General features: G+C 27.2%; 1 protein-coding gene across 1 annotated transcript in view; it reads left to right on the forward strand.

The window, feature by feature from the left end:
* Nucleotides 1-4,445, forward strand: part of LOC135930917 (exocyst complex component 1-like) — a 35,860-nt gene extending 31,415 nt beyond the window's left edge. The window contains exons 20-21 of the mRNA XM_065467717.1: nucleotides 3,631-3,702; nucleotides 4,143-4,445. Coding sequence (XP_065323789.1) covers nucleotides 3,631-3,702; nucleotides 4,143-4,295 — 225 coding nt within the window. The 3' untranslated portion in view covers nucleotides 4,296-4,445. The remainder of the gene's footprint in view (nucleotides 1-3,630; nucleotides 3,703-4,142) is intronic.
* Nucleotides 4,446-12,496: the final 8,051 nt, after the last annotated feature.

A 12,496-nucleotide genomic window follows, 5' to 3' on the forward strand; every position in this document is an offset into this window, starting at 1 on the left:
ATGATTTTAGAGACGATTTTTTGACTACTGTATATAACTTGCTTTTAAATGATCCCGTTATTAAAAATATAAATAAAAGCTAGCTGAAATGTCATATTTCATTCCCTACCCAGGGTTGCCAAGTCAAAATTTATAAATTGCGGGAGAAATTTGGTATTTTGCGGGAGAAATATGAAAATTGCGGTAGAAATAAAAAATTTGCTAAAAAATTAATTATCCGCCTATTATTTTTTATAATTATTTATATAAATACAAATTCGGTAACTATTTTTAAAATAAAATAACATCTTGAGTTATTTTAATATATTAATTTATAAAAAAGAATGTAAACAATATAAAATTTTATAAAAAAACAAACGATTTTAATTTTACAATGTAAAAAATATATTTTATGCGAATGTCCCGCGAAACATCCGCAATTGGAAATCTACCTTGTGTGTGTGTATAACATTATAGGGATAGGCGCTAAATTATCACGTTTAAATATATAATAAGGTAATATTGTACTCATTTCAATGATAATTTTTTATTTATTATTGTTCAATCACATTATTATAATCAGTGCAGGTGAGTGTATCTACATCCATTGCAAAACAAAAATATTCTCCAAAAGAAATAATACAGATGCAACTACGGTTGCAGCAATTGTAATTACTTATCTTGTAGTACAACATTCACAGAGCTACTTATCATTACAATGTAGGTAGAATCTTTCCCCATAATATTTAATGACTCTAAAATAAATGAAAACTTTATTTTAGAACAAAAATGAGCAAATCATCAATGTTTTAGAACCTGAATTCAGGAGGTCAATTTTTGACGATTTAAGATGGGCATACATACGCAATTCTAACATATGCATCTAATAAGGGAAATATTTTAATATTTTTTTTGATCCTTCGCTATTTCAACAAAATTAAGGACGTTTCAAGAAAACTATTAAATTTTTTCCCCTCAAATAGTGAAAAGTCTAAAGACATAGCTAACCATATAATGGTAAACATAGTAGATTCGGGATTATCAATAAATTACATGTCAACTTTATGATCTGATAATGCCTCAGTGTATTTGGAAAAAACCAGAGTGTATTTACAGAATTGAGTCAGCACAATGTTGGTTGCGATATGTTCCTAATACCCGCCATCTATAGAATTTTAAAATTTTATAAACCTTTAAATATTTCTTAAATAAAGATTATAAAAGCTGTCCTAACATTTTGAAATTTTTTTTCAGTAATGAATGGCAGAGGTATATTTAGGAATGATTTCACATGTAGGAAATCTACTACATACTGTTAATGTGCAGTTGCAATCAGAAGAATCTTAACAAAGATTCACAAAATTATGCTGCAGATGTGTTAATCTTTACAGTTAAAAATTGACAATAAATTTTATGGCGCCATTGCTAAAACTATATTAAAATGTTCAAATATTATAAAAATACCGATAGACATTGATATCTTGTTTGAGGATATTGTAATGCTCTCTATTTTTGATTTACAATGTAAAAAATATATTTATTTTATGCGAATGTATAAATAAAAAAATATGGAAAATTAAATATAATATTAATTATATATTATTTGAGATTTAAATAATGGAACTAAACGTTTACCGTCGTTATTGAGATATTTATAAAAATTCCTGGCATTTAATGTTGTTAAAGCAATCCTTTTCCCAGGCAGTCCTCATTAGGCTAAAAATGCACTCGGATGAGGCATTAGAGTGAGGTAAAGAAGACATACTCGCAATTTTTTTCCAAGCATGGGGATTTATTGTTATTACGAAAAAATTCTACCCGTTTCTTATCTGCTTTTAGACAATTTAACCTGGCGAATCATAAAAATTAGAGAGAATTACAATCTCCTCAAACAATACATCAATGTCTTTCGGTATTTTTAATATATTTATAAAATTACAAAAACCATCAATTGACGGTTTCTGTTCCAAGGTCATAATATTTATACATTTGTAAATAGAGTTATTAAAATCAAATTTTGATCGTAAATATTCTAAAAATATCTGCTTCATTTAAAAATTAGAGTATTATTTGAAAATAATATTTTTAGCAATAGCGCCATAAAATAAATTTTTAACTATAGAGATGAACAGAGCTGTAGCATGATTTTGTGAATCTTTATTAATAAAGAATATTCTGATTGCAACTGAATATTAACTTCATGAAGTAGATTTCCTACATGTGAAACTAATCCCAAATATGCTTATGCTATTTCATACTTGAAAAAATTTTTCAAAATTTTAGGACAGCTTTTAAAATCTTTATTTAAAAAATTTTTTTAAGGGTTTGTAAAATTTTAAAATTCTATCGATGGCAGGTATTAACGATAAGCACCTGATAGGTACATATCGCAACAACTCACACCATTCCAAATCAGACCACTCCACCAACTCTTTTAATTCATTAACTCTTATAGTTTGAATTAAATTCGTTAAAACATCTCATCATCATTATTTCGACATCCACAGATAGTACATTCATTGCCTTCTTGCAAGAATCATGTAGTATATGGCATATACAGTCAATTGGTATTAATTCATTATTGTGCGGCCTCAATTCGGTAAATACACTTTGGTTTTTGCCAAAATTTACAGAGGCATTATCAGCGCAGATAACTGACATGCAATTCATTGATAACCTTGAATCAGCTATATTTACATTATGTGGTTAGCTACATCGTTGGATTTTTCACTATACGAGGAAAAAAATTTAACAGTTTTATTGGAATGTTCTTATTCTTGTTGAAATAGCGAAAGATCAAGGGAGTAATATTTCCCTTATTAGATGCATCTGTCTCTTTCAAATCGTTTAGAATTGACCTCTAGGATTCAGGTACTAAAACACTTGTGATAGCTTTGCTCATTTTTGTTAGGTTTGCACTTATATTGGAGTCGTTAAGTACCATGGGAAAAAGATTCGACCCACATTGTGATGATATAGCTCTGTGAATGTTGAACTACATGATAGGTGTATACGATTTCCGCAACTGTAATTGCATTTGTATTATATATTATTTATGGATTTTTGTATTGCAATCGATGTTGATACACTCCTTTGTACCGGTGAATGAAATGATGTTAATTTATTATTGGATAAAAATAAAACAGAATAGAAAGAAATTTACAAACTAGACATATTTTCGAATAAATATTTAAAATTTATTTTAAAAATATAAAAATAATCAATTACTGTCTCTCAAAATTATTATTTATATATTAAAAACTTTTTTAAAAAATTGCGGGAGATTTCCAATTGCGGTAGTTTTGCGGGAGAGAGATGTCTGCGTGTAAACTAAAAAATTGTGGGAGTCTCCCGCTATTGGGGGGAGACATGGCAACCCTGTCCCTACCCCTCAGTATTTTTGAAATAATTTATAAAGCTAAAAAATAAACATAAATAAAAGGGGCAAATGGAAAGAAATAAACTCGAACTGATGTTTAATAAATATAAGTACAAAATAATAGGATTAAATTTTAAAAAATTTAAATAAAATTGTATATATGGCTAGATACAACATTTTTATATCTCTATACAGTAATTTAACAATTGTAAAATATTACCATGATTTTTTTTATATTATTGATTTTTTTAACAACTATATCATCTTTGAAGGTGAAGAAGCGGTTAGAATCATTGTATAAAACTGTCGAAAAATATATCGGACAAGATAATAGCCTTTTACAAGTATTATTTAACAATAGAATAAAATATTTTTTTCCCCATAATATAACATCTTAATTCAATTTAAAAATCAAAATATTGAAAAAAATATATATAGTCTTAGGCAAATTAGATTTAGTGTGTTTCTTTTTTTCATATTTATTTAGGAATATGAAAGTAAACTATTGATTTAAAAACAAAAACTATTTTGCTGGTTGCGATAAAAAAGTTAAATAAAATTCTCATTTTTCATGGACCCCCCCCCCCTCCCCGAGGAGTTGCAGCATGCACTAAAAATTAATTACACAAATGATAATATCAAATCCATATTTTATCTTTTCTATATTAATATTATATGCTCCTAACTCTATTTGGATCATTACAGGTATCTTTTTTTAAGGGTTTTATTTATTATTTTGAATAAATTTCTAATAATAAAGCGATACAAAAAATAATTCTCAAAGGTTGTTTGGAGATCCGTTCAAGAAGAATTCATAAAACATTATAAGAATTTTGAGACATTGATTCATAAATGTTATCCCGATTCGCAGATCAGCATGGATTTTACCCTGGACGAGCTGCTAAGTTATTTTTCGGATATAGCTCAACAGCATTAAAATTACAGATTTTTTTATTCATATTTATTTAATATTGATATATTTTATTACAGTTTGGATTGATAATATTTTCAATAAAATTTTATTTAACCCTAAAAAAATGTTTGTTTATAGTATGAAAAAATAATTCACTCTAGATTTTAATAAAGTACAGACATCAAAATATTGAGAAGCCAATTAATTTAACTCTTATGATAAAGATTAAAAGCATTTTTGTATGAAAAAAAATCTTATTTTAAGAGGCCTATAAACTTTTTTTAAAAAAAACATATAAGCCAAGAAAATGAATATAAGTAAGTTTATTTAAGTTAGAATATTCCAACCAGAGGTTTGCAACAAGGGGGTGGGGATTTAACTTATTGAAATTATTTTTAAAACAAAAGGACGGTAAATTTGAAATATTTATGATCAAAACGGGCTTATATTTTTAAAAATTATGTTTTTATTTGCTAATATTGCATGCTTTATAATTAAGTAAAAATATATTAAAATTTTTTAAACATTGGGAGGTAGGGCGAACTGATACAATTTTTAAATAATAGGTTCGCGGGTAAAATTTTGTAAAACTGCGGGGCGGCGGGTTAAATTTTCTCAAAAATTGGCGGGCGGTTTAAAAACTATTATTGCAGTCCCAACTCAATTTTTTATTCCGTTTACAAAAATTGTGTACTTGAGATATCAATATAATTGGGTCATAAGGACCAATCCAAAATATATTTGATCAATGATTAATACTGCCAAAGGTAGCGTTGAACCAATCGGTATTTTATTTTTTTATTTAAATCGAGACCGCCACATCTAGTATTAATTATCACCATTTGTAAAATACCTAATTCTTGTATTATATCACATGCTTCATAAATTTCAGTATTAGTAAGATGCACCCCTTGTAATTTCTATGGGACAAATATCACATACATCTCTAATATATTTGTATTTGCTCCATAATTTTATTGACGATGCCCATCTTGTTTAGCTAATTGTACTTAATGTAGAGAGTATACCATGTTGATTCTTATTACTGGAAAATACTGCAATTTGTGTTTCTTGAAAAATTTAACAAATTTTTAATCATTAATATATGGTAACTGAAGGCGTTCAAATGTTCAAAACGCGGAAGAATAACTGCAATTTATGTACTGCACAACCATAACATTGTGTATAATTATAAATAGATTCAGATTTTAGAATTCTCCAGACTGCTTTCTTGTTAGCATTATCGGTAACTAAAGATTATACTTTTACCGGATTCAATTCATGAATTACTATTTTAAATCCCTGGGCAATATAATATACCGTATGGCGATTTTCCTCAGTGTTTAAAAATTTGTAGAATACTGGAACAGGCGTCATCACCATAAAATTAAACTCGTTTCTGATGTTGCTCCAACCATCTGACACAATTGATAAGTGAGGAGCTTTATCTATTATATCTGCAACTCTTGCCTCCGTATCTCCTGAAGCTTTGTCTAAAAAGATATCCAGCCAGCTGCCTTCGCCTAAGTAAAGTGTAAATAGGACGTCTTTTTAAAAAAACTTTGGATGGAAGAATTTTCACATGGAGAGGTAAATTGCTCACTAATACAGCCTTTACAAACAATTGATCGAGCTCATTTTTTTCTTTGGGATTCACATTTATGAAACCGGTTATACAAGATTGAGATTTACATTTAGTTACCTTGCTTGTAGATTGATCAGTGAAAATGAAATAAAATTCTCCTGAGTAAGGCAAAATATTGTCAATTTGATCATTATTCTCACTAATTTCACCCAATTCTTCATCAGAGCTAGAAGTATTACAATTACATTTGTGTGATTTTTTGTCGATGATGATATTTTGGAAAAAAATTTTCCTTAATTATGACAGGGCACATAGTACTGCTTAATAAATGCTTGACAACGTAAGTAATATATGACATCTTGCAAAACCTGCATACCACTTTGACTGATTTACTATCGCGCTTCTTAAAATGTTTCCAAACTGGATGCTTTGGTTTGACCATAATCTCTAATATATTAAAATTTAAATAAAAGATTTTGAATAATGTACAATTATCTTAATTATTTTATAATAATCGACCAATTATTTCAATAATTTGGCTAAATATTAAATATAATATATTAATTTTTGCCAGAATTGAATAAATTATTTTATAACCAGAAAATACTTAAAAGAAAATTAATTAATAAATTCAAATGTAGCAAGTAGAAATAAAATAAATGAGAATTATCGGCTAGATATTGATATTAAAAAATAAACCATGACATAGCTAAATTATTATATTTATTTATTTTAGTAATAAAAAAAATTCTTTTGTTTTTATAATATAAAATAAAGGTCTAATATTTTAGTATGAAATTCTTAAAATTTAATATAAAATTATAATTCGGCAATATTAATTTAGAGTATTTGACCGGTCAAATACTCCTTCGGTCAATTGACCGATATGCCAACCCTGATTTATACCCGTTTTCTTCATCCGATTATATAATAAAACAACTATATATAGTTTATCATATTCTCAATTTTTTTTATTAAATAAATTGTTATTTTTTAGAAAATGAAAAATATACTTATTTTCTATTTATTCAAAAATGGGCTAGACATGTTCTCAGGTTGGCCTATAGCTGGACGCTCGCCATTTTTTTGTCTTAATTATAATGCAAACCACAAAGCATTCTGTGAGATCAAATAGAATTATCAAAATAATAAATATAATTCATGTAATAATATGATAATTTACCATTTTTTTCTTGTATAACACCTAACAATCAACCCCAATTTGATGATTTCTTGCGAAATTAAGTCATTTCACTTTTTTTCAAGTTTTGTAAGATTCAAAAAATAGAAGTAATATAATTTTTCGGTATATGAAACCCATATTTTGAGGGCTCTTTGAACCTCGTTGAAAGGAACGAATATTCCACTTTTTACCAGGGAATTAAAGAATTAAACTTGCTGCATTTCAATTTTCATTCTCATAGCATAACATTATCATTTTCATATCTTCTCTTGATAACATTATTAATTTACAAAATCAACTTAAATTTTTATATTGCCAATAAAGGAAATTTAATAATGAGATTTATTTGATAATGATTTAGGAGTGATTTCGAAAAAGGTGAGAGTTTGGATACATTTTTTTATCTTTTATAAAAACCCATTTGATAAAATTTAAATATTTTGAGAATAGAACATAATAAAATAGAAAATTTTAGAGTTATAAATATTTCATAACGCGACTTTTTTTGGTCATCCGGTAAATGATTGATAAATTTTTGATCTCATGATCAACTTTCATCCAATAGTAGGGACCAGGGCTAGTCGGTGCAATTTTAGTCAAAATCATCCCTGAAAATAATTGTTTTATTTAAATCTATCCATAAGATAAAAACAACTTAACTAAAGTTATACACTAATAAATATTTTATACTTCTTTCTCAAGATTGATTCTAATAAAAGTAAATTTTTGTCTTAACAAGCCCCAAATCCATGACTTGTAGTGTGATGTAAAAATATTTTGATTTATATCTAAAAAACACATTTTAACATTTAAAAAATTTAATATTTTAGGGTAATAAAATATTTTTTGCCACAAATATAAATATTATAGAATGCTATTATATTATTAAATTTGCATGTTTTTAATAAAATTCACTGAACTGAAAATCCCCCCCCCCCCCGACTAATCCTGGTATCCCCTTATTTTTTTTCCCTTTACCAAAATTTATCGCTATAACAACATTACTATAGTTATTTTACTTTGATATTAAGAATTCATTTTTTTTATTATGTATTATATTTTAAGAATAACACCTAATAGAAGGAGGGATAGAATTTCTGGGCATTAAACTCACTCATTTTAATTAAAACATTATTTCACTAAACTATATTCCCATTGAAATAATTCATTTACTATAATACATTAGCGCTAATGCATTCGTTTTAATATTTTCGCGGTAATACAGTTGCGATAATGCATTCGCGATAACGGTTTCACAATAATTTTTATTCGCGTTATTAATTACGAGAGTTACTCATTAAAATTTTCAGGCTAAAACTTTCGCGGTATTACTTTTTGAAAGTATGGCTAGATAGAAATCTTGAGTTTTAAAAATTATTCTTTTTTTTCGGCCAAAGACCCCCCCCCCCCCATGGCAATAAAATTTTTAGCTCAGGCCCACGACTTTTCATAAGTAGAATTAATAAGTATATCTCATACTCAAAATGTTTATTTTATTCTCTTTAAAATATTCTACATTGAATTTAAATAGTGATGTAAACATTTCTAAAAAAATCCAAACATCGAACGCGTTCACGATCACTTTAAAAAAGGGACGCGTTCACGTTCGTTCAAAATTTTATGATAAATTTTTATTTAATTTAATATAAATAAATATCTTTATGTTTTAACACAAAATATTTGTTAAAAAATAGTTTTATTTTGATAATATAATTATAAATACACTATGGCGAATAAAAAGCTCCGTGTAGTTGGCCGAACGATTGGAAGCACTAACGATGAATCATATGTCATTTTTTAGTGCTTCGTTAGTGCTTGTTAGTGCTTCAATCCGTATAGTAGCCGAATTTAAGGAAAAAAAGTTATAGGCAAAAATAAAAATTTGTGCCAACTTCACGCTTAAAAGTCGATTGGAAGCACTAACGATGAAACTTATATCATTCTTTAGTGCTTCGTTAGTAGAGGTTAGGGCTTCAATCCATTTTGTAGCCGAATTTATGAATAAAAAGTTATTCACGAAAAAAACAAAAATAAACAAATATTGGCGACGTGCCAAAACAAAAACTAGAGTAGTACTTAACATACGGTTTTCGCCATTATTTAGTGCTTAATTAATGTATTTAAATTCCATTATTAATTTAGTTAACCGCCATATGGAAAAAAAGTTATTAACTAAATAAAAATTATGACGTCACGATTTAAGCGTGAAGTTGGCCGAACTTTTGGAAGCACTAACGATGAAACTTATATCATTCTTTAGTGCTTCGTTAGTAGAAGTTAGTGCTTCAATCAGTTCCGTAGCCGAATTTAAGAATAAAAAGTTATTCACGAGAAAAACAAAAATAAACAAATAATGGCGACGTGCCAAAACAAAAACTATAGGAGTACTAAACATCCGGTTTTCGCCATTATTTAGTGCTTAATTAGTGTATTTAAATTCCGGTATTAATTTGGTTAACCGTCTTTATAAAAAATTGTAATACGCTAAAGAAATTATTAGAGGTCAAATTATGGCCAGAAAAATATGAAAGCACTAACGATGAAATTTATATCCTTCTAGTGGTTAGTGCTTGAAACATTTTTGTAGCCGAATTTAAGAATAAAAAGTTATTTGCGCAAAATACAAATAATGGCGACGTGCCAAAACAAAAACTATAGTAGTACTAAACATCCGGTTTTGATTATATAGTGCTCAATTAGTAAATTTGAATTCCATAATTAATTTGGTTAATCGTCTTTATAAAAAATTGTAATACGTTAAAGAAATGTTTAATAAGTCAAATTTTGGCCAGAAAATTTTGAAAGCACTAACAATGAAATTTATATAATTCTTTAGAGCTTCCTTAGTAGAGATTAGTGCTTCAATCAGTTTAATAGCCTAATTTAAAATAAAAAAGTTATTAACAAAATAAACAAAAAATCTATCAGCGACAAACATTTTATTTTCACCATTATTTAGTACTTATTTTGTAAAATTTAAACCCTAATTAGTTTGATTAAAAACCCCAAGTAATTAAAAAATGCATATTGTAACCAAGTCACAAAATATTATTTTCACTACTGTCTAAATAGACCCATTGAACCCCATTCTTGTGTATTAATTATATAATTTTTATTATTTTATTGTAACAACTACATTTTTTCTCCAGCATCTATTATTTTGAGGTGTCATTGAATGATATGGTTAAAAACATTCTCAGAAATTTTTTATTCTTAATTCAAATTGTTCTTTTTACATAGTTTTATTTTATTCGAAAAAATTACGCATATATTTATTTCTATCATAAATTTTAGTTATATTAAGATCACAATATTATAAAGTACCCGTCGAACCGTGCTCAGACCTTATTTTTTTAAAATAAACGGGTTCGGGCGTAATATTTTTTAAAAAAGGGCCGGGTAGGGTTGGGCCTAGAAATTTTATTAAATAATCTAAATTTATCAATTATATATTAAAAATTTTTTGTAAAATAAAAATATTTGATTTTGATATATAAACTAAACAACATATAACATATGTCTTTTATTTTGAGTAATTTTAAAAATTATTTGCTATATTTAAAAATTCGTAGATGACCGGGCCGGGTCGGTAAATTTTTTTAAAAAAATTTCTGGTTCGGGCCAGACCGGCAAAACTTTTTTAAAAAAATTTCGGACCGCGCCGGCCTTGAAAAATTAGGCCCGATGCAGATCATTAATACTTATGTAGGAATTCTGAGAGTTCCTGATTCGATAAATTACTGACATATTAATCCTTCAAATTTTCTGACACCTTTCTCGACGCCTAAGAAAATTTTAGACCAAAACATTAAAAAATTATATTCGATTCATAAATTTGACGTTCGTCTTTATTAAAGTTTTATTAAAAAAAATTTTTTAAAAATTCAAAATCAAAATGTTTTTTACAATAATTATGGAAAGTTATTTAACTATATAAGAATGTTTTGAATTATGGAAATGTGTTACATACTATAAAAATTTACCAGTAATCAAAATTTTTTGAGTAATATAAAAAATTAACCACAGAATTCCCCACATGTGATTAATAAATCAACACTCCGCTGTAAACCATATAATAAATAAAAGCCTAAGAGCTGCACACATTACAAACAATCTTGAACCATCAAATTTATCTCAAGTAGATGGTTTAAGACCTGATGGTATGACAACCATACCTTGGGCCCTCGGCAAATCACTCATTGGGACTACACGTATGTCTCATCATACCCTTCAAACATAAATTTCAATTTAATAACACAGGCAGAAATTAAAAAGACAAACAAATACAAAAATTTAAAAACTTCATATTCATTCCAGTAGTGACTTCTACTAACGGGCATTTTTTGCCTTCAACATTTATGTTTTTAAAAAATCTGCGTAATAAAATACGACTTTTCACAAATGAACCAAGAGAATTCCTTTTTATTCGACAAAAATTAAAAAATAGAAATTTTTAGACACAATTATGGTTCATTTTTGAGGACTCAATTATAGAATTTTATTTTTAATTATATAATTATAAATTATAATTTTTTAATTAGGTTTTACATATTTTATAATTTTATATATTTTCATAATCCTTAGTGTATTACAATTTTTTATAAAGACGGTTAACCAAATTAATTACGGAATTCAAATTTACTAATTGAGCACTAAATAATGGCAAAACCGGATGTTTATTAGTACCATAGTTTTTGTTTTGGCACGTCGCCATTATTTGTTTATTTTTGTTTTTTTCGCAAAAATCTTTTTATTCTTAAATTCGGCTACAAAAGTAATTGAACCATTAACCTCTACTAAGGAAGCCCTAAAGAAGGATATAAATTTCATCGTTAGTGCTTTCATAATTTATTGGCCATAATTTTACCACTAAACATTTCTTTAGCCTATTACAATTTTTTATAAAGACGGTTAACCAAATTAATTACGGAATTCAAATTTGCTAATTAAGCACTAAATAATGGCGAAAACCGGATGTTTATTACTACTATAGTTTTTGTTTTGGCACGTCGCCATTATTTGTTTTTTTCGCAAATAACTTTTTATTCATAAATTTGGCTACAAAAGTAATTGAACCACTAACCTCTACTAAGGAAGCCCTAAAGAAGGATATAAATTTCATCGTTAGTGCTTTCATAATTTTTTGGCCATAATTTTACCTCTACATTTCTTTAGCCTATTACAATTTTTTATAAAGACGGTTAACCAAATTAATTACGGAATTCAAATTTGCTAATTAAGCACTAAATAATGGCGAAAACCGGATGTTTAGTAATACTATAGTTTTTGTTTTTGCACGTCGCCATTATTTGTTTTTTTCGCAAATAACTTTTTATTCATAAATTCGGCTACAAAAGTAATTGAACCACTAACCTCTACTAAGGAAGCCCTAAAGAAGGATATAAATTTCATCGTTAGTGCTTTCATAATTTTCTGGTCATAATTTTTCCTCTAATC

Source organism: Gordionus sp. m RMFG-2023, chromosome 1 (assembly GCF_954871325.1).
Source record: "Gordionus sp. m RMFG-2023 chromosome 1, tfGorSpeb1-WG-v2, whole genome shotgun sequence".
NCBI lineage: Eukaryota > Metazoa > Nematomorpha > Gordioida > Chordodea > Parachordodidae > Gordionus > Gordionus sp. m RMFG-2023.